This window comes from Mustelus asterias, chromosome 22 (assembly GCF_964213995.1).
Source record: "Mustelus asterias chromosome 22, sMusAst1.hap1.1, whole genome shotgun sequence".
In the NCBI taxonomy this organism is placed as follows: domain Eukaryota; kingdom Metazoa; phylum Chordata; class Chondrichthyes; order Carcharhiniformes; family Triakidae; genus Mustelus; species Mustelus asterias.
In genome coordinates this window covers 67,029,664-67,053,816 of record NC_135822.1, presented here as the reverse complement: position 1 = coordinate 67,053,816, position 24,153 = coordinate 67,029,664, and the positions used below count along the sequence as shown (strand labels likewise).

The 24,153-nt window shown below is 41.6% G+C and overlaps 1 protein-coding gene across 2 annotated transcripts in view; it reads right to left on the bottom strand.

Moving 5' to 3' along the window:
• Positions 1-525: 525 nt before the first annotated feature.
• Positions 526-24,153, bottom strand: part of LOC144510151 (receptor expression-enhancing protein 1-like) — a 37,268-nt gene continuing 13,640 nt past the window's right edge. For both annotated transcript variants that reach the window (XM_078239534.1, XM_078239535.1), the window contains exons 2-8: positions 18,126-18,198; positions 13,144-13,220; positions 12,313-12,433; positions 8,228-8,341; positions 6,529-6,682; positions 4,856-5,046; positions 526-2,997 (exon numbers count right to left, since the gene is read on the bottom strand). In XM_078239534.1, the coding sequence (XP_078095660.1) occupies positions 2,932-2,997; positions 4,856-5,046; positions 6,529-6,682; positions 8,228-8,341; positions 12,313-12,433; positions 13,144-13,220; positions 18,126-18,198 (796 nt within the window). In that variant the 3' untranslated portion in view covers positions 526-2,931. The remainder of the gene's footprint in view (positions 2,998-4,855; positions 5,047-6,528; positions 6,683-8,227; positions 8,342-12,312; positions 12,434-13,143; positions 13,221-18,125; positions 18,199-24,153) is intronic.

Genomic DNA, 24,153 nt, shown 5'->3' with positions numbered 1-24,153 from the left:
CGTTTCATGATATCAGGGAGTGAATGAAATTGGCTGAAGCCTGGCATGTGTGATGCTGGGGACCTCAGAAGGCGGCAAAGATGGATCATCCACTTGGCCCTTTTAGCTGTGGAGGATTGCAAATATTTCAGCTTTATCTTTTGCATTGATGTGCCGGCCTCCCACACATCATTAAGGATAGGGAGCTTTATACAACCACTTCCTCCGGCTAGTTTTTGAATATTTTGCCACCTTCATGATGGATTGTAACAGAATTGCTGAGTTTTGATTTGATAGACTTGATTGTAGGATCATTACCTCTGTCTCTTGAGTTTTGCTTGTGCTGTTTGGCACGCGAATAGTCCTGTGTTGCAGTTTTACCCAGTTGACACCTCATTATTAGCTATGCCTGGTGCTGCGACTGAATCAGCCGCACAGCAGAGGGTCTGGAGTCATACAACACAAGGATGGCAAATTTTTCTCTCTCAATGATAACTGACTAAATCAGATAAAATGAAATGAGACAAACTAAGAACACCATACAAATATTATCCAACAACTTTATTGTGAAAACAATATGGACTTAAAAAGACCCACTTATAAAGGATTAAGAAACAATGGACAGCATACATAAACAGCAAGGGGATAAGTAGATATCAGGAGGATCCCAAGTGACTAATTTTGTTCCCTGCGATTCAACTGAGTGGAGCTTCTCATGCAGCTCAATGAATCCTGCGCTTTTTTTCCAATGATCTTCAAGCAGTTTGCATTGACAGCTCCAAGCAGCGATGTGCCTCAGGTAAATTGTTGTGTTGTTCCTCTCTTCAATGTATTGTAAATACAGGAAGAAAGGAACCATGGGAACATGCAGTGAGTGATGAGAGCAGACTTGGTACCGTCCTCACTTCACTTGTATGAATCAATGATGATATCTAGCAGCTGCAGTACCTGATGGGGAGGCTTGCTGCTTCAGAACCTGCTCATTTATCACATGGTCCACACCATTCACATGCTTATTGCAAAACCTTGACATTCAAGAGCTGTAAGTATGTAATTTGTCAGAACGAAACGTAGAACATATGTCCAGACAAACAGGACAGCTTCTGCCATAACCAAAGTTGGAGGGAGGGGGGGGGGTTGAAATTTATTTTTTGTTACAAGCCCATTCTCGTACACTCATTCTAAGTCAGAAAGGTGGCAAGGTCACAACTTTCTCCAACAGAATGGGACTTGTTTTCAGCAGCAATACGCACTTATAGTTGCAAATAATCAAGCAACCAAACTATTTCTTAAATATAAAATGTAGCTATTTAAGACACCTTGATTTAAATAAATGTCACTTGGTTTGAATTGAGACTTGAAAATTTGCTCCAGAATGCAAAACTGGCAAACAGACTAAGAGACAAGTGACCTATGCACCTGCTAGCTAATATTACATGGGGGAAATTGCAGATTTTCTAGTTCAGATGACATCCCTACCTAGTTTGAAGGGTATTTGTGTGTGGACAGATGCCATCATTTTGGTGGAACAATTGTTAGTCAAATGATGCACACCAACTATTACTGAAATAAGCTGCAGCAGATCAAGGAAATTCTTTAGTTTGTGGCAGAGATTCCCAAGATACAGGTAAACTCTGCTGACTGAAAGACAAGGTGTACATGCGGAGCTTACTTTTGAATTGGAGAGGAGCCTCACAGAGGATCCATGGAGCAGACAACAATAAAACATTTAGATGTTTTGAGTGACTTGAGAACATGTCTAAATTTAGCTCCAAATGAAACTACAGAGCCACCCAGACAGCTCCAACACCCTTGAACTGGGTCAATTTTAAAGTGATCCACTATAATTAGCCGAGAGTGGGGTTACAAGGTAGTGCTAACTCTGTCACCGGACAGCTCAAAACTGCAGTCTCACCGCTAACAACAGAGTCCTTCGCAGAAACTCTGATCATGTCAACATGAAGTGGCCAGCGGTTTTTGTTTGAATTGCTGTTAACACTGAAGTTAAATTAAACAATTACCTCTCATGAATAGATAATATTTGCAGTAACCAGGTAGGTGGATTACAAAGAACCACAGCTTCGGGTTTCCAACCACTTGAAGCTTCACCCTCCTGTCCAACTCTTCCGTGCATCAACTCAGATGCTGAACTCGTGACACGAAACAATTCATCACAAGAACATGACACGTTCAGCTGCAGACATATAAATTCAAATGACAAGAGGCCCTTCATTTTGACAGTGTTTGCACTTCAAATAAACACAGATGTCCAAAAAGTCCATACTTTTTCATACATTACATTTATCCCACAAGGCAGTGATATATCCACTCGAATCATGCTGGTGAGAAGATGCAACATTATCAGAGGAGCTTAACTCTTTAAAGTATTGATGTAGTGACAATAGGGGGTTACTCTGATGCTATTAATATCAAAGCATGGGTAAAAGGTAGATAACAGATCTCAACATTCGTGAAAGCGATCAGTGCAAACTCATTGTCATCACATTGAGATGTTCCATGGCAAACTTGAGCAATCTACAAACATGGCACGTTGATAGTTGGAATACAATAAAAAAGGGGAGTTCCAGACTCCCTCAGAACAACCCACACCAAGAAATCCCATGACGGGGGACAGATTCATTAAAAAGAAAATCATCTAAGGTGCTCTTCAAGCTCATCTGTTAATTCCATTACAGACTAGGCCTCAACAATCTTTTGGTTTTAGGAAGAGCTTTTGTCTTTAATGTGGGTCCAGCCTGTGGCACCGTCATCGACAAAACAGTTACCTTCTAAAAAGAGGCATGCAACAACATTGCAAAATATTTGCCCCAGTAGCACAAGAATACAACATTTGGCCATTTTAAATTGCCCGTGATTAAAAATAGCAGTGGTGATTTTTTACCCATGAGCTCAGTGCTTCTAACGAGCAGCGAAATGCTTTTTTTTTTGCATTCATAATGTGTCAAAGTTCGATTGCGCAGCCTTCTTCTTTGGTCTAACTTTGGATTTTATCACAACCTAGGAATAGACAACAATCACATTTATTATGTTTCAATTAAAAAAAGAGCATGCCCCTGCATTTAATCATTGGTGTCTAGATTGCTTAAGTTTATTAGTGTCACAAGTAGGCTTACATTAACACTGCAATGAAGTTACTGTGAAAATCCCTTCGTCGGCACCTGTTCGGGTACATAAAGGGAGAATTTAGCACGGTCACTGCACCTAACCAGCACATCTTTCAGTATGTGGGAGCAAACACACGCAGACACGGGGAGAACATGCAGGCACTACACAGTGACCCAAGCCAGGAATCGAACCAGAGTCCCTGCTGTGAGGCAGCAGTGCTAACCACTCTGCCACCGTTGTGGGAACAACTTCCAGTGAACACCACATGCTGCTGGACGAACTTGAAGCAGCATCTGGGTTCTTGAAAGCAAGTAACAGGCGAGGCAGCACGATGGCACAGTGGCGAGCACTGTTGCCTCTCAGCGCCAGGGACCTGGGTTTGATACCCGGAAGGAGTCACTATCTGTGCAGAGTCGGCACGTTCTCCCCGTGTCTGCATGGGTTTCCTCTGGGTGCTACTGTTTCCGTTCACAGTCCAAATGGATTGGCCATGCTAAATTGCCCCTTAGTGTGTAGGTTAGATTAGCCATGCTGAATTAGTGGGGAAAAGGTCCTGGGTAAGGTACTCTGTCAGAAAGAGCTAATGCAGATTTGATGGGCCAAACTGACTCCTCCTGCACCTTGGGTATTCTATTCTAAGGTTTGTGACCCAAAGTTTGGGGAGGGAAAGGCAGATAACCAAAAGAAACAAACAAGCGTTTGGCACAACTCTTCCTCCTAATGGCACTCCAATGTGCCTTGTTGAACGCAAGAGGGCCCCAAGATTCAGGTTTGTGGTGATGTCCCCCTAGTGCAATTGCCTATCAGAACTATCTTGGTTCACACGAAAAGAATTTTGAACTGGGGGACGGAGTCAGGAGAGTTACTGAAGTTGTAAGGACTTAAGTCAAGGAGGAGGAGGGTGGTGGTGGTGACCAGGATTTTATGTAATTGGACGACATCATTTACTTTGCGAGGAAGTGATTTGTCTGTTTAAACAGATGAAAAGAACTTTGGGTTTGCAGCACACCATGTCATTGCCACCAGCACGGATTGCAACTGGAGTCAACTGAATGCAGTTCTCATTGCCATCCACTGGAGGCCCTCAAAGCATCACAGAAAGCAACCCATCTGCATTGCAATTGCAACAGGTTTAACCTTCAGCAATCCAGCTGAGAGCGCTGCAAACATTTAGAGCATTAATTAATAAGCCCAATAAAAAGCAGAACGCAGTTCAGAGAAAACACAGGTTGATAATGCAGATCCCAGCAGACATTAATCTGAATTTTTAAGATGTTAAAATGATATTTTAACTCAGTATTGAACGGAGCATAACCTCTAGTAAACTGCAAGATCAGGAGGTCAAAATAAATCACACCAAGAAAATACAAACCCAAAACCCAGTTTAAAAAAGTAGGAATATAAGACTGAACAAGTTGGCATCATTAAGTTTAAGAGAACCTGTCAACTGTTATAAACAGTAAAAAGTTGTTTATAACCAGTTCTATTTTTAAGCAATCGGATTATAGAACTGCCGCAAACAATTTGGAAGCACAGGGCAGTTCAGCCGAGACACTGCTGCCTTCAGCAATTTGCAACGCTGACAAGTCAGGATGCTTGTCAGACGTGACAATGTTTGCTCCGGACAGACATTTGTGTTTGTAAAAGGAACACAATTTTCTGTGCAAGACAACCATTTGACCTGTACAGAAACTAACACACCTGATTTGAATGGATCAAATAATCTTGCAGGGTTTTTTTTTACTTATACCTCTTTGCTCTGCAGTTTCTTTTTGGCCACTTGGTGGCTCTGGACTCGTTTGGTCCGTTTGACACTTGTTGCTTCACGATGACGCAACAAACTTCTTTGATATTCTGCCTCCCCATCAGACTTGTACTCATCCTGAGAATCACTCTCACCTACGTATCGGTCATTTTGGGCAGTCACAGGGAGTCTTGAAGCTGTAAAAACAAAGTATTGCTGAGAAACACAATCTTAACCGAAGCACTGGTTTCACCTCCCAAATTATAATTCAGCACTAATAACATTTAGCCTTTTCTCTTTTCCTTTCCTGGAGGCAATGACCTTGGCTGGAATACACTTGATAATAACCTTTGGGTTTTTCACTCAGCAGCTATTGTCCATGATGTGAGGGTATTGAGATTTCGCCGACTAGCCAACTCCACAGTCTATTAGTTTCCCCAGAAAGGAGCACTGAGGTTGGCACCACTAGTTAGTCAATAGGACTGTCTCTTTTCTCAATAGGAGTGCTGAGCATCACTGTTTGGCTGTAACTGCTGAAATCAGCTAACTCAAACAACAAGGATTGAACTTGCAACCTTCTGGATCTGCGCAGCTCAGGGCAGTCAACGCCTTTTTTCTGTGGGGCTTATTTCCACCAGTGTCATTCAACAGTGTGCGATAAAAATCAACCATAACTCTCAAATTGTCATTCAACCGCTTAGCTTTAGATCCCAACAAGATACCACTTAGGAGCATTTAACCATTGCTAACTCTTTTTGACATATTAGAATGAATTTGTACATTTTTTTTTGAAAGCAGCTGATCATAACCTTTTGACTTGCTACGTGGGCACAGACTTCCTATGTGGCCCACAAAAATCTTGAATTTCCAGTACAATCAGCAATGCAGGATAAGATACAGATGCCCCACCCAGACTATAAAGGCCGACAACTGCCCTTTGGGGTCAACAGACCACTACTGGAGACAACCTTTTTCCTCTCTTTCCCTCTATAGATACTTCAGTCCATCAATCCTAAACACCAAAGTAAACTGAAACATACTTTAATTTGGTAAAATAAAGCTGACAAGGTAACAAATAATTCAAACTTGAATTCAGATGACATACACAGAACTAATGATGAATTATGTACTTCATAACACCACGGGAATAGATTTGTGCTCGAGTTTTACCTCATTTTCAACTGTCCCTCAGTATTTGCATCGTGGGTTGAACAGTGAAGTGGTTAAAACTAATTGCAATATTGTGGTTGGATTTCATCCAGTCTTTAGCCATAACACGCGGAATATTATTATGTTGCAGCGCTGAACTGCCAGCAAACAATCTGTTCACAATCTGCAAGTCCACATTTTCATATCCACATACAGGTATAACAGATTATGGCATGAGCACCTGACTGAATACACAAGGCCCACAAGATATTCACCTAGACATCAGTAACCTCCAGACAAACAGCAAAAGTAATTTGAACCTTTGAATTCGACAGGAAATGATGCACTGCTGAACTGAAGACTCCTTTGAAAATTGCAATTATGGTGTGGAGTGTATTGGTATATTAAGTTGCAAGATCATACAACCCATTTCTCTTTTAACATCCGAACAGGAAAATAAACAGTCTCAAAACTGATTCTGCTCTACTGTCCCATGTTTTCTTAACACCACAAAATTGATTCAAACTCACAGTACTCCACTCGCGCAGCAGAGATGGGTTTCCTTCCCCTCAGCTCCTCCTCAGGATAAAGAGGGTCTCTGTAATGTACTGGCTCATCTCCCTGAATGCTCGTTAAATCCTGCATGCTGAAACTGCGCAGGCGTCCGGCAATAGCTCCCTGACTCTACAACATCAGAAGAACAAGAAAGACATGTCACTCAAGCACAGAAAAAAACTGTTCGCACTGCAAGGTTCCTTAAAGTGAAATTAAAATTATCAAGGAAAATGCATAGGTGGTCAGCATGTTAATGTAAAGGACAGTCATATTTCCAAGATAACACTATAATGGAATTAAATTGTAACCCAAATAGTTGTCAAACATGATGGGCATCGCCAATGTTTTTTCTCCTTTGGTCATGGTTAATATTACAATGCAGGGAAGCACTTGTTAAACAAGTTCTTTTTATGCATTCTGTTTTGAAACTTGTTTAATGAAGCAGCATGAAGTGTTGCCAAGCCGCGAGACAAATCAAATGCAATCCCAGTTGGAAAGGGTGGAGCAGCAGCCCTCAAGGTAATAGGCAATCAACCAGTGTTGAACATATTGAAAATCTCTAAGAAAGAATCAAAAGTAGGCATCCAGCCCTTTGAGCAATTCAATGAGATCATGGCTCATCTTCTGCTTCACCACCATTTTCTTGCACTATTCCTATAGCCCCTGATTTTTTTAATATGCAGAAGTCTACTGATCTCAAGTCTTGAACATAAATGTTGCAGCCTCCAAAGCCCCCTGGGGTAGTGAATTCCAAAGACTCATCATCCTTTCAGTCAAGAAATTCCTCCACATTTCAGTCTTAAGTGGCTTCCCCAGCCAAGGGAAACATCCTTTCTGTATCTACCCTGTTGAGCCCTTTAAGAATTTTCCATGTTTGAATGAGATCCCCCTTGCATTCCTCCAAGCTCTAAAGAGTACAGGCCCAGTCTATTTAGTCTCTGCTCAGAGAACAATCCCTGCATCCCAGGAATAAACTCTCTGAAAATCAAACACCATTAACAATGTATCCCCAGTTTACTGGCTATATTGCAAATCAGAAAAAGTTACAAAAAAAAACAAAATTCTGTAATTCTGGTTATTGGTGGTCAGAAAATCTCATGAAGGGAATATGTTGCCCCTACCCGTGACTCAAGTTCCATTCTGTGTGTTTGATTCAAGTGCTTTCTGAATGGCCTAACAGGACAGTTGGTATGGTGTTTCCTTCATGCTCTGCAACTAGGTCCTATCTTGCCGACTCATTCTTAATGAGTGGTTAGCACAGCTGCTTCACAGCTCCAGGGACCTGGCTTCGATCACTGTCTGTGTGGAGTTTGCACATTCTCCTCGTGTCTGCGTGGGTTTCCTCTGGGTGCTCCGGTTTCCTCCCACAGTCCAAAGATGTGCGGGTTAGGTTGATTGGCCATGCTAAAAAAAAAATTGCCCTTAGTGTCCTGAGATGCATAGGTTAGAGGGATATGGGGGTAGGGTCTGGGTGGGATTGTGGTCGGTGCAGACTCGATGGGCCGAATGGCCTCTTTCTGTACTGTAGGGTTTCTATGATTTCTATGAGACAGTCCTAGTCATACAATGAACTATCTGCAGCACAGCCATCATGGTTTGGAGAAAATTACTTTGAAAAGTTACAAGAATCACTGTGTAATGATTATAGGACAGTCCATGTTTACTAATACTTACCTTTGCAGCAGCACTCACAGCTGCAGTTGCTGCCATGTTTAATCCCTTCCTGCCAAAATTCACCATGGTTTCATAGCCACGCTCCTTGGCTTGACTTATGTAGCAATCAATTTCCTAAGAGGGAAGGCAGAAAATCAAATGCAAAGCAGCCACTCCTTCGTATATTCTTCCTTCTCAAGTATCTTCCCATCAACTGAAACATTACCTTCTCTTTATGACACCAGACTTGTTGCACATTATTGGCATTTTGTGTTTCTATTACATAAACTGCAGCAAAACTGAAGTACTTTTTTGCTAAAAAGGTGATTAAGCAGGTTGTGCCCAACACATTTACCCAGTTCAATATCAAAGACATTGAAAGCTAACAATCATTTCTAAAATATGCTTCTTTTGGTTCATGGAATTGAAAGCTGACCACTTCTACAAATTAAAAAAAACATCACTTTGGCAGCCAGAAACAGGGCTAGTTGAGATTCACTTCAAAGGCTAACAGATACAGAATTAAGTTCCTAGTTTCGAAATAACCCAAAAAATAGATTTTCAAGCAGCAAAAAGCTTTCTCCCCTCTTACTCTAAGGGAGGTGATGGCCTAGCGGAATGATCGCTAGACTACTAATCCAGAAATTCAGCTAATGTTCTGGGGACTTGGGTTCGAATCCCACCATGGCAGATGGAAAGATTGGAATTGAATAAAAATATCTGGAATTAAGAATCTACGGATGACCGTGAAACCATTGCCGATTGTCGGAAAAACCCACTTGGTCCACTAATATCCTTCAGGGAAGGAAATCTGCTGTCCTTGCCTGGTCTGGCCTGTGTGTGACTCCAGAGCCACAGCAATGTGGTTGACTCTCAACTGCCCTCAGGAAACTAGGGATGGACAATAAATGCTGGCCAGCCAGCAATGCCAATGTCCCAAGAATGAATTTGAAAAAAACTTGCTTATTTCAGCACCTCCGCCATTTTAAAGGTTTAGGGGGAGTTAACACAGCAAGTCACTCAGCCCAGCAGTTGGGTTGTGCTTTTCCTTCATGCAAAAGAAATGGCATCAACTCTGCTGTGGCCCAGTTGGTGCTGAAACCCAGGTGTGTTTGAAGGTCAAATATCAGTGACACGCCAAAGTACATCTCAGGAATGACCACAGAGTTTGGACTAGATAAAAACTGCATTTCTTTGTAAGGAAAATATACCACTGATATCGGTGAATAACAGGCATTTGGTTTGGCATCCAGTCCACCATTTATCCCTAAATCAACATTACCAAAACTTGCTTTGATCATGAATCTACTATTTGAGATTTGCTGCTGAATAAGCCTGTAGTGAACAACAGCGTGTCAAAAATTTTAGGATGTTCAGAGCACACAGAGAACGCAATACATTTCTATTTCGTTTTTCCACAGTATCATCCAAAGTAGAAATGAATCAGTGGACTTATTATAGAAATGGCTACAGATCGTAAGCAATACCCACCTGCATTGCAGTAAATGTAGTTTAACAATAGGATTTTCAAGCAAGATTGCAATTCCGTTGTGATTGGCAAAAAATTGCATGAGATTTCCTGGTTGTTAGCTTCTGACTTCATAGTCAGAAACATATATCTATCAACAGCAGGTGTGGACAACACTGTGCTTGTTTGTGCTGCCTAATGCTGAGTAACCTGCTATCAGACAACCATGATCACAATTCAAAGGAGGCCACGTACTCCAAATATTGGAGATAGCACTTGCCCATGCAAAAATACTTGAGCAAAACAATGGTTAGTCACCTCAGTAGAGGGAAGTCTGAAGCATGTAAAAATTGAAGAGATTCAGTAGAGTTGAACAAAAATCTCAGCCACAAATCCACCTTAGTGCAGCGCTCCTTCAGTACTGTCTGAAGTGCCATCTTTCAGTTGAGATATGAAACAAAGGCCCACTCTGCCCCAGTGTATATAAACTGCAAGCCCTTTAAGCAGTATGGTGCTTTTTATTTTCCATTTGCAGTTGGACCCATGAGGAGAAAAATCCAATGATTACCTTGAAAGCATACAACATGGTGATTGATGATTGAACAATTGTGACCCCTCCTTCCCTAATCGTGTTTTATGTCAAATCTTGCAAAACTCAGGTTCCTCACTTTAAAAAGAAGCCCATTTGGGAAATGATGCATCCTTAGATACTACGCCAATTGTAAAACAAAATCCATCAATATTCGCTTGGTAACAATTTGTTTTCCTTCACCAGGTGATTGGAAATCCATTCATAGATGGGCACGTACAACACAAATATAAATAGAGTTGGCGCTGCTAAAACACACCAAGCTTCTTCTACTTCAAGAATGTCAGTCTGACAGCTAAGCCGAATGAGGCAGTGGCTTGCCTCAGCTGACTGATGGGCTACAAACCAAAAATTTGCTAGGTTGATCATAGAATCATAGAAACCCTACAGTGCAGAAGGAGGCCATTCGGCCCATCGAGTCTGCACCGACCACAATCCCACCCAGGCCCTACCCCCACATATTTACCCGCTAATCCCTCTAACCTACGCATCTCAGGGGCAATTTTAACCTGGCCAATCAACCTAACCCGCACATCTTTGGACTGTGGGAGGAAACCGGAGCACCCGGAGGAAACCCACGCAAACACGAGGAGAATGTGCAAACTCCACACAGACAGTGACCCAAGCCGGGAATCGAACTCGGGACCCTGGAGCTGTGAAGCAGCAGTGCTAACCACTGTGCGACCGTGCCGCGGTCAGAACTCAACTGGATTGATTGATGTGGTTCTGGTCATCCAGTCATAAGAATCGTACTGCTTCTGACGTTTCAGACTTGTGCTAAAATGCTTCATCACTTGCACTGGGCTTAATATTTTGCTCATCTGCTGCTAAAATTCTCATTCATGTCTTCATTATCTCTGGACTCAACTGTACCCACACACTGCTAGCTGGTCTCCCACATTCTATGCTCAGTGAACAATGTCATTCAAAACTGTTCTGCCCATAAACTCGTGGCAAGTCTCATTCCCCTTTCACTCCTGCGCTCACTGACCTACCCTGGCTCCTTGTCAAACAACATCATTTTAAAGTTCTGATTCTTTCCCCCCTCAATCTCTGTAATCCCCGTGAATCTCACAATTCTTCATGTCTGCATTCCTGCAATTCTGGCCTCTTCAATAATCCTGATTTTAACCACTCCATCATTGCTAACTGCGCCTTCAGCTGACAAGGCTGCAAGCTTTGGAATTTCCTCCAAATACCTCTCTGCCAAGGCCTCCTTTAAAACACTACTTCATATCTCCTTCTAACCGATGTTCTCAGTGTAGCTCAGTGTCATATTTTGTTTTACTATGGTCCTGCAAAATATTCTGGAACATTTCATTGCATCTCGAAGTGCTTGTATAAAGCTAGCTTTGGAGTAGTTTACTGCAATTTTTATTTTCCATTTTGTGGACCATTAGTAGGGCAACAGAACATTTTTCCAGTTTAGACACTTGAGCGTTGGTATATGAGCATCATGGCAGTTTGGTATAACTGAAGCAGTGTGCTAATGCCACATAATGTTATGTGGTCATAATCTTAATGCTTCAAAGCTCCAGCTTCATACCTGCAGTGTGGGGCATGGTGACAAGATTGGAAAAAGCATGTTTAGGCTAAATTTAAAGAGATTACAGAAAAGCAGCTAATTATTTGACAAGGCATAACAAGGTGTTTCAACTCACTGGTAGCCACTCTTAAGGCTAGAGGGGTAAACTGTGAATATTTGACATGCAAAAAAATGCATTGCACCAGATGCATTTTGCAACCAAAGTGCCCAACCATGTATAACACAAAGCCAAGATGTTGCAACGGAGCAAAATATTCATGTTAATTTTAAGCTGTCCCAGATGTAGGATGTGCTCTAATCCAAACATTTTATGAACTTTTTAAAGTTAGCAATTTACAGTCATAACTAAACACTCAAAACCATTTGACTATCATATTACTTCACTTTTAAAAATCAATAAGGTTTTTGAGAAGCTTCAGAAGTAACTTTCCATCAAAGCACAATGTTACTTAATACCGCAGCCCAACAACATTGAAGAGAAACATTGAACTCCTTTTATTTACCTCTTCTTTAGAAGAAAGTGTGGGATGAATAAACTTCCTGTAAATCATGCTGGCACCCTTGGTGTATGGGGACAAAAGCCAGACAACAAATGCAACCTTGATTTCATAATAGAAAGGGAACCTGTAGGTGAGAGAAAGTCAGTTATCACAAATAATTACACACCATTGTATAAAATAATCTTCCATCTCCCATGACAACAGTATAACGCAAAGGTTGGATTAAGATTCATTCACCAACTGGAGGAAAATCAACATATTCAATTTTGGTTTCAACATAGAATTTGATAACTCGTTGAAGTTAATACATAAAATCCCATTTCTATGTCTTGCATTCACCTACCTCTGACAGCTACTCTGCAATACCTGCAGCCAACTGGCTTTGGAAAAAACACAAGATTACACCTCGCAACAAGTGTGACAAAGGAAGGATATGCAAGGGCAGTCATGTCAAAATTCACCTGGCTCGCCTTCTGCCTGGGCAGCCAAAAAAGGAAAGCAGCACTGACATTGACCATTGACAGCAGGGCTTTGCCTCATAGGTTAAATCCACGTGGGTAATTTGCTTGGTGCCAGCTCACTTCATCTAAAATGATTCCGTGTGTAGATCTCCTGCTTAACTCCCACCATGCTATTAAAGCAACTTGACTTATTATCCCCTTCCAGCAAACAATTCATGTCAGCATGAAGTCAAGTTGCCCATTTCAGAGCAAGTTGGACAGCTTTACCCTTATCAAATCTCTTGAATCCCTCTCTCCCAACAAACAGTGTAGAAGAAAAGGTGCAGTAATCTCTCAGCTACCTTCAAAACGTTGGATGTATTTTACAACTTACCAGGAAATAAATATGTCCGTGAAGGTTTCTATGGTTGTGAAGATTGCAAACACAATCCAATACATCATCCATCGAACCTAAGGAGAAATTAGATGCTTTAGCTGCACGAACAACAGAACACAAGATTTCTTTCTAAACAGCCCAGAGTACAAGCTCCTATTGTCTTAAATTACATGGAAGTGGAAAACGGAGTAGAGCAAACAACTTCAATCAAGAGACTTTTATTATTTGAAGGAGTAAGGGAATAAAGAGCCAAGCTTCTGTAGAGTGACAATCGCAACCCTCGAGTCACTTACCCCTGGAAATGCAATGCAGCTGCATCTTTCTTGCCTAACCTGCCGACTTGGTCTAGGTAAGAAAGCTGCAGTGCAGCAGCTTCCCAACGCCTTTTGTCAAGGACAGTTGAGAGGATGGTAATAAACACGCACCCCACCTTTTTTACAGCACGAACTGCAATAATGCAGACAAGGGCTGCTCAGAGATAGGAAGTTATGGGCCAAAACTGTCCATGATGCTCCATCTTCCATAAATGCGCATTAAAATTTACTGCTGGGCCAAGATTAATACGCACCCCCCATGGAACATTAATCAAAAATAAGCAAGTCAAATTTTTCAGCAAGGGTCATTATTTGAGCTTATATGTAAAATATTTCCCAAAATAGCCAGCCAAAAGATGCAACGGTTATTTTCTTCAATCGTTAATTTCCTCAAGTTTCCTATTCTCACAAAACAGTTGCACCTTAAATACACATCTGGAGCAACACCACAACACCAAAGCTACTGACATGAATAATTCCATCACCCAAAACGACTATGCCCGTCAGATCAAAACAGTTCTAGATTTGTGGGGCTTTCATTCTGGACAGTAATTGAGGCTTCAAAGCTAAGAACCCATTGGTTGAGGGTGAGAAAAGGGACACCTATCTACTGATGCCATTGCCTGTCAAGATGGGGGTAGGGATGACATCAGCTTTGCAGAGATGCCAGAAATTGAAAAGTGACAGCATTCACTATCAACTCATGGGAGGGACGTTGATGACAGCTGACAATAGACACCTATCAAAATGTTGTGAAGTGTTTTTAGCCAACCTTGTGAGTTGTTGACACTGTTAGCGTCACATTCATGCGAGCAGTAAAGACAGACAATATTGGCAGCAATATGCGAACAGTAGCAAATTGTGGCCAACTGATCAGTAAATAAGTGATCCATATGCTGTTACCGCTTCCAAAACACAATGGAAGGTCATTGTTGTAGTCCGTCAAGTACTGAAACACCTTTAGGGGAGTCATTTCAATCCCGCAACCTCTATTACTGCTGATGCATCCGAACACCACTACCTGAAAGCTCCCCTCCAAGCCACGCAACATCCTGACATTGGAACAATATTGTCACTGCTTCACTGTCTCTGGGTCACAACGGTGGAACGCCCTTCCAAACAGCACTATGGGTGTACCTGCAACACACGACCTCGAGTGGGTTAAGACAGTGGCTCACCTCCAGCTACAGAATGGAAATTAAGGATGGGCAATAAATACTGGCCTAATCAGTGACGCACACACCAGATGGAAATTTAAAAAAAATCTTAGTCATTTTCCACAGACCAAAAAGTACAGGTAATGATCCGCTGCACTCCTGCATTGAAGTTGTCAGTGTGAAAAAAGTCAATTTTTGTTCCCTTCATTTCAAAATATGTTGCAAACCGTCATTGCATCTAAAAATTAACGTTCTTGTTTTTAATAGACCGTGCGGTCTAGAATTCAAGCTTCAATAACATTCAAACATTCTCAATTCCTTTAGCAAAACTTCTGCAACTGAGGCTATTGTGTACATTTACATGGTACACAGAGGCAAATCAAAACAATAAGTTTTATCTTAACTTCCAGAGTTCAAATTTGTTTGATTTTAATGCAGATTTCCCAAAACTGAAGGCAACACGACAATTGTATACATCAAAGCAACTGCTAAACCTCATGATTGCAGTGTTTTGTCTGATTTCTCAACCTTCTCCAGCTGTGTGTGTTGTACTGGTGCAGATTAAAGGAAGCCATTAGAGGGAGACTTTCCTCAGTTACAGCAATTTCAAATCACTGACTATTATGAAGTACACTAATGTCCAAGGGCTGAAGAATTTGAGGGACCATATTTTGCAAATAAAGCCTCAAGAATTAGCCTTCATTTTCATATACTGCCATTGCGGTTGCCAAAAAGATAATCAATAGCAATTCACTAAGTTGCTTGCATTTCTAATTCAATTTTTCAAGTCAGGTTTGTGACTTCCTGTTGTTTACCTTTGGTTCCTGGAGCACTTCCTGCTTTTAAACCTCAATAAATGCCATATCAAATGCAATTTAATAAATGATTTATTTTACATGTTTCACCCCTCCCAAGAAAGCAATTATGAGCTTCTGCATGGTCTGTGCGTACAAGCAGAGACATCTAAACAATACATAATTCTGTTGCGCAGCAAATTTATTTGAGTTGCTAATCTTGTCAAACAGGAAATTTTGAGGGAGGCTTCAAGGAGAGAGATGCCTCATGCTGATGCTGCAAATCCCTTCTGGAGGTCCGACAATAGGATGGAACCCAAAATTTTTAAACTAGCTCATTTCTCTGATGCTCAAGGCAAGTAAGTGGTTGCAAGTTAAGCAGGCAATTCAAAGCACAATTAGCATGCTACAATTGTGAAGGCAGAAACTGTTTGCAGATGGAGAGCTTAAGTTTAAGCTTTACTGAAGAGGATTAAAAGTTGGGGTGGGGGACTGCTTGTTTTGCTAAATCTTGAGTCACATACCCAGTATGCAATTTTCAATTCTTACAAAAAATAACACTGCTGAAATATTTTTGTATACGGTCACCCAGATTCACTTAAGGGATTTTGGTGTGCAAGAAATTAATAATTTTCCTCAAATTAGCTCTTTTTCTCAGATGCATCAACACAGGAACACAAGGTACAGGAGCAGCAGACCATTCAGCCCATCGGGTTTGCTCCATCATGGCTGATCTTGAGCTTCAACTCCCCACAACCCCTCATTCACCATTGCACCATAAATCTGTCAACCCAGCCTTGTATGCGCTCAGCATTGGAGCATTCGTAACCGTCTGCGATAAAAGAATTTCAAAGATTCACAACCCAGTTAACAATGTTACAACAGATTCAGTTGAGCATTCCTCAGCAAATCAATAACGGAATCATCTGGTAACAGGCTGCCTGCTATGTTAGACTTTTATTGCAAATTAGGATGAGAGCATCATAATTGCTGGCAGCTGTCTTTTGTTTCAATGTCTGTTTCCCACAGACAGCATCACACCAACAAATGTCAGGTGCATTGTACAGTAAATAACTGGGAAAGCAAGCAAGACAGCTTGCAACATACATACCCTTTTAAACTGTACATGAACTACAGAACAAAGTGATTCAATTGAAGAATCAATTACATGTTCAAACCTGCAGATTCAGATCCCAGCCACACGGCTGTGTTCTAAGGCCCTACACCTCTTATTATTTTGAGCAGATTCTGAACAGCAGCAGCCACAGCATCATGACCCAAGCCAACAAACCGAACCCAGTGTTCAGCTTGTCCATGTCAGTTGCTGATGAAATGGACGCCAAGGGCTCTGGAATCTGTGGGATATCAGTTTACAGGTAAGCTAACTGGGTAAATAATAGAAAATGCAGGAAAGTCTGAACAGTTTGGCAGCATCTGTGGAGAGAAACCAAATTAATGCTTCCAGTCCATTTTGACCCTTCAGCTTTGAAGAGTCATCATACAGAGTTGAAACTCAGTTTCGCTCCAGGCACTGCGAAACCTGCTGGGTTTTCTCCCTACATTTTCTGTTTTATTTCAGATTATCAGCATCCACAGTATTTAGCTTTTAAACTAACAAGTCTCCTTAATCAAAATCAATCAGGGTGAAACAAGATCTGAACAATAAAATTAGAAGGACAATTTTGATGCCAAATGAGGCACAGAAAGCACAAGGAAAAAAAAAATCTTCAATTGCAATTCTATAGCCTGATTACATGGAATCCAACAGACAAGATCAAGAACTGCATGCCACATAACTCATCTGAATGGGAAGCCAGCCAATAAGTTATTCTTTTTGCAAAGCTCATGGTGAGCAAATGGCATATCACCAACAGCAATTTCTCAATTTCTTTTTAAGGGGGCATGTGTCTTCTCAAGGTGTTGTGGCATTTTCACATCAGCAAACCCACCCGGCTCTCTGCCAATTAAACAACAATTTCTGGGCTGGTGTTTCAAGTCCAGCCAAGTTGTTACTTGGTTCTAAGTTTGTGTCCAATTGATTTTCTAAGTATGGTTCAAGCAAGCAAAGCTCTAAGTTATAACTGCTCCCTTCAAGGTAAAAAAAGAGTGAATTGACAAAACACTCAGCCCAACATGGAAAAAGCCAAATAGCCATTTGTTTCAACAGATGCTTTAAAGTAAGGAGCATCAACTCACAGCTCTTCGTCCAAAGGTTAATACACTTGTGGAATTTCCAGTAATCAGGGATTATAGCTTTCAGCCAACCAATTACGTAGCCATCACTGTGCACACCATATTATTCAATCACTATTCCATAAACAGAACCAAATGGCTGCCAGTTTGATGGCGCTGTTCCTTGCTTGGATTAACCAATGGACACCTCAACTTGTGTCCAACCAGGACCAGTCACATCCCAGTTTCTGCATTAATGGAGCTTCAGCAGCTTCAGAATTGTCAATTAGCTATTTGAACTAAGAAACCTGACAGATTTCTTGTCTTAGCCTGAACTGCAGGTGTTGAGACGAACTGCAGTGCATCACCTGAGAACTGCCAAAGTCAACCGAGACCAGTGAAGGAACCTGGGTCACCCTCCTCTTTCCGACACAGCTGTCATGCTGACCATTTGAACCTCAAGGTAGTATCATGCAAATGGTTGCACACCAATTGCCACTGTTTTGATTAAAAACATTATAGATTAAAGATACAGTACTCACATATTCCTTCACATTTTTTGTCTTGACAGCTTTATAGGATGTGTAGGCAGGATACAAAGTGCCAAAGGTAAGCCTGTTTTTAAAAAAGTAAAAGTTAGAAAGCACAAAGATACCGAATTCATAGTAAATCAGTTGCCAGTATAGTTGCTACAGCACTAAAATAAAGTGAACTTCTGCAAGACAACATCTGACAGGTTTAACATTATTAGATGGGATTGATTCATTGCCTTTTCACCACTGCATGAAGTCCATACACCAGAGCTGTACTCTGTCCTGGACAGCATATAGACTTTTGCCACATACGCTAAACCCATGTTTGAATTCGAGCAAGGTGGACCATTTCAGGAGGTAGTTAAGAGTCAATCACATTGCTGTGGTTTGGAGTCACAGCTAGGCCAGACCAAGAAAGAATGGTAGATTTCCTGCCCGAAAGAACATTTATGAATCAGATGGGTTTTGACACCAAGTGCTGATAGTTGTCATGGTCACACTGACTCAGATAACTTTGATATTCCAGATTTAGTGGTTGAATTTATATTCCATCAACTGCACAATGGTACGCAAACTCATTATGTCCTCCAGACCATTCTCTCCCTATTTTGGTGTCCTCATCTTTTGTCACAATTATCGGACGGACAAGCTTTAGTGCTTGGATATTTGTGAAAGAATTCCAAAAAGAATTGCTGACAGGGGTTGGGGTAGATCAGTGTGGTATGGTATTTTTTGAGGATAGGCCTGCTGACCAGTGAGGTACAAACAAGAGCTTTATTAGAAATGTGCTCACTCAACAAACTGTTGGGAGTTAACTGCCCGTTTAAATGGCTGAGGATGTCATTAATATGTCACCACAGAATCCCTACAGTGCAGAAGGAGACTATCCAGTCCATCGAGTCTGCACCGAATCCCCGAGAGCATCTAACCCAGGCCGACCCCCTCCACCCTATTCCCGTAACCCTGCACATTTATCATGGCTAATCCACTTAACCTACAAATATTTGGAGTGTGGGAGGAAACCGGGGAACCCGGGAAGAACCCCACGCAGAGACAGGGAGAATGCAGTTACCCAAGGCTGGAATCAAACTCCCTGGCGCTGCGAGGTAACAATGCTAACCACACCATCACATGATCAGACAAAAGACCTTGTTCCAACCAGGAACAAACATGATTACACAATGGGTGGAGAGTAAACAGCTTATTACTGCAGCACAAAATGGAAAGAAAAATGACATTGCATTAAAAAGACAGTAGTTGAAATATGCAATTAGCTGAACAGCAGCTGCATCAGCACACTTCAGTTATTGCCCTCTGATGGCTCTCGCATCAACTGTTAAATATTTGGACATGTCCATTTTATCAAACAGTCAATTGTTTACCCATCAAATACAAAAAAGCTTTCCTATAATTTTCACTGAAAGACTCCCCAGAGCCACAAACTTATTAACTGTCATGTCCTTTTAAAAAAGCCTCCAACTGTAGAAGTCCAAACATTACAGTACCTCAGCAATTCTGACAACTGTCACACTATTTCACACTGGTCAGCAATATGTTACACAAAAACACCTCGGCAGCATTCTCCTCACTTCCAGAATCTCTTCTCAAGTTACCCGTCATGCGCACAAAAGGTAAAAACATGCAACAGTTGGCAAGATATGCCAAAAATATGGTATCGGTACGTTCATTTTTGCTTTCACAGCTGTCCAAAAGAGGCATCAACTAACTGTGCTGCTACGAGAGTTCAGGGAGCACTATAAATGGCATGAAATCAAGACTTAAGTTTGTGAGAGACAGTTGACCAATATTCAAGGTCACAATCTCCATTAAAACCCATCTTTAAAAATGGTGCAACATGGAAAAATATATATAAAAGCAATTGGGTTTGAAATTGGCAGAACAGCAAGAAACAGTCATGATAAATGCATGATTATTACTGGAATTTTTTGAGGATATAACGAGTGCGGTTGACAGAGGGGAACCGGTGGATGTGGTGTATTTAGATTTCCAGAAGGCATTCGATAAGGTGCCTCACAAAAGGTTGCTGCATAAGATAAAGCTACACGGAGTTGGGGGTAAAGTGTTAGCGTGGATTGAGGATTGGCATTCTAACAGAAAGCAGAGAGTCGGAATAAATGGGTGCTTCTCCGGTTGGCAATCAGTGACTAGTGGCGTGCCGCAGGGATCAGCGCTGAGGCCTCAACTGTTTACCATAGACATAGATGATCTGGAGGAGGGGACCGAGTGTAGGGTAACAAAGTTTGCAGATGACACAAAGATGAGTGGGAAAGCAAATTGCGTGGAGGACACAGAGTCTGCAGAGAGATCTGGATAGGCTAAGTGAGTGGGCAAGGATCTGGCAGATGGAGTATAACGTTGGTAAGTGTTATCCACTTTGGAAGGAATAATAGTAAAATGGACTATTATTTAAACGGTGAAAAATTACAACATGCTACTGTGCAGAGGGACCTGGGGGTCCTTGTGCATGAATCACAAAAACTCAGTTTGCAGGTGCAGCAGGTGATCAAGAAGGCAAATGGAATGTTGGCCTTTATCGTGAGAGGGATGGAGTATAAAAGCAGGGAGGTCATGCTGCAACTGTACAGGGTACTGGTGAGGCCACACCGAGAGTACCGTGTACAATTTTGGTCCCCCTATTTAAGAAAGGATATATTAGCTTTGGAGGGGGTACAGAGAAGGTTCACCACGTTGATTCCGGAGATGAGGGGGTTAGCTTATGAGGAGAGATTGAGTAGACTGGGCCTGTACTCATTGGAGTTTAGAAGGTTGGGGAGAGATCTTATAGAGACATATAAGATAATGAAGGGGCTAGACAGGGTAGAAGCAGCGAGGTTATTTCCACTTACAATAGAAACAAGAACTAGGGGGCATAGCCTCAAAATACGGGGAGTCAATTTAGAACAGAGTTGAGGAGGAACTTCTTCTCCCAGAGGGTAGTGAATTTTTGGAATTCTCTGCCCAATGAAGCAGTAGAGGCTACCTCGTTAAATGTGTTTAAGTCACGGATAGATAGATTTTTAACCATTAAGGGAATTAAGGGTTATGGTGAGCGGGCGGGTAAGTGGAACTGAACCCACTATCAGATCAGCCATGATCTTATTGAATGGCGTAGCAGACTCGAGGGGCTAGATGGCCTACTCCTGCTCCTATTTCTTATGTTCTTATGTTCTTCTGATTTTCAGACTGGAAGGTTCGGAGTGGAGTTGTCCAGGAGTCAGTTTTGGGACTTGTTCTTTCTGATAAACACCTCAACTGTGGTGTCTGAGGCTTCTTTCCAAAATCTGCAAATGACATGAAAATTGAAGGGTTAACTGTAATGAGGATAGTCCTGAACTTTGAAAGGACATAGGCAGGTTCGTTGATTGGATAGACAAGTGATAGATAAAGTTCCATGCAGAATAGGTGGTGATTAATTTTGGTAACAGAATGAAAATGTTTTCACTGAAGATTGGTTGGAGTCTACAAGAAACCTCCTGAGAGAATGGTAGAGGCTGGTTTGATCAGATTGCTATCTGCAAAGAAGGAATGTTCAAGGTTACAGGGATAAGGTATAGGAATGGGACGAGGTAGAATGCTCTTTCAGAGAGCCAGGGCAGACAGGGTGGGCCAAATGACCTCCTTCTGTACTGTAAACATGTCTGATGGAGTCAAGGATGCAAATCTGCCGTTTCCTCATTTGAACTCCTAATTTTAATCATGTTACTGACCGAGAGTTGTTGCCAAATAAAGGGCAGGTTGCGTGTGACAGGAAGAGAACTATAACAATAATTGTATTCGACTGTTTTGTTTTTAAAAGGCCGTTCTGAAACTGTCTGCAAAACTAAGAGAGCTGCTCAGCTGCCTCTGTTTCTTCCCTTGCCTGCCAAATCCAACTTCTCAGCCTGACTCTCCACCCACCTATACTTACTCTTAATTCTCAAATTTCTCTCATTCATCTCTCAGTATTCTTCATGCCTTGAAAGTTCAGCTGATCTACAAGCTCCTGCTTTTCCCCCCAAAACCCTTTTTGGCCCTCATAACAGTTCATACTTGTTGAATGTTTCATACAGCATTGCTCTGTCTTTCCAATCAGCTACCACCCATCTTGTCAGAAACAAAAAAGACGGACAAGCTGTTCATGGAAACCAATGCTCTCCCTCTAACCTCTTTGCTCTCCATAATCCTCCCAAATCCATACCTCTGTCACAATTCCATGTTTGAACCCCTCTAATTTGGTTTTCTCCTCTATCACAGCAGTGAAAATAGTGCACATCTGAAACAGATAAGAAAGAAGCTGTGCATTTTCAGAGGATGCTGGAAAAACTCAGGAGGTCAGGGAGCATCTGTAAGGAGAACGAGTTAATGTTTTGAAACCTTGGCTCCTTGTCAGAACTGAAAGGAGCGATAATGTGTTAGAGCTGCGAGAGTTGCTACAGATTCCATTTGATACTGCTTTTAAAATGACTGAAAGCATGACAATTGTCAACACAAGGTAAATGAGTCTTCTGTCCAGACCCTCAACTTTGTTCCACAAGCTGATCTGGATGCATTCATCTTACTTGGCTTCATATCCTTGGCTAGCAAATATAGCTTAATCAAAAATGTTATATCATGAATCACAGCTCGACAGATGGGTTTGTCAAGTATCAACATGCAAGCTCAATTTATAGTTATTCAGGCAAATACTGACAAAACCCATTATTAAAAAAGAATTTTGTTTCAGAATATGTACTACATTCAATTGATCCAAATCCCCATAAACAACTTGCTGTGAATCTGAAGCAAAACCTCTTCCTTTGAGTATCCAACCATAAGCAGTCAAAAATGAACCCAAGGAACAGGCTTATTATCATCAGCAAATGGAGACATTTGGCAGCCATTGCTGCATGCAACGAGCTTTAAGATCTACTGGAAGAAGAAAGATTCAGTCTGTGCCACGCACAACAGCAAACAGTTCACCACTTTTCCACAAACAAAAATATTAAACACTAATTATTTAAAACTTAATGGACCACCGAAGTGGTCACAACAACATTTTTACGATGCATTCATCAGCTTTTGATCTTAAATGGCTGGGAAAGAAAGATAGCTCCAATCTTTGCGAAAAGAAACTATTCTATTGATTTAAAGTTGCTGTAAGGAGGTCACCATGAGATGAATACCAGGCAATGTAACTGAGTGAAAAGAGCAATGACGCAGCTATAAGTCAATTCTTAAGCAACTTGGAAAACAATATCCAATTACACCACTCAGGAGATACAATCTGGAAACCTCTAGGGTATTATCGTTCAATTTGATCCTTAAAATCCGATTTCTTACACCAAATGTTATTTTGCTAATATTGGCAACGCAGTATGCATCATATAATCCCATCAATTCTGTTGTGACTGCCCACCTAATTCCTCAACCAAGTAATGGATCGTCGTACAAACATCACAGCCAATTTGGGTTTCGTTTATGACCCCTTATAGTTCCTTGCGGTCTTAGACAGAGCAGGAGCCATACCAAGCTGTGATACAACCAGAAAGAATGTTTCGACAATGCATCTGTGGAACTTGGAGAGAGTCGGAGCAGACATGCCAAATTTCCTTAGCCTCCTGAGAAAGTAGAGGTGTTGGTGGGCTTTCTTAACCATAGCATCAGCCTGGAGGGACTGATATTGTCCTATGATTCCTTTTTGTTGACTACAGCCCAGCCTTCAACACCATTATTCCGACAAAACCCATCTCCAAACTCCGTGGCCTGGGGCTTGGCTCTTCCTCCGAGACTTCCTAACCCACAGACCGCAAACAGTAAGGATAGGCAACAACACCTCCTCCATTATCCTCAACTCCAGCACCCCACAAGGCTGTATCCTCAGACCCTTACTGTACTCATACACCTATGGCTGTGGGGTCAAATTCCCCAGCAACTCGATTTTCAAGTTTGCTGATGACACCACCATAGTGGGTTGGATTTAAAACACTGATGAGATGGCGAACAGAAAAGAAGTAGAGAATCCGGTGAACTGGTGCTATGGCAATAATCTCTTCCTCAA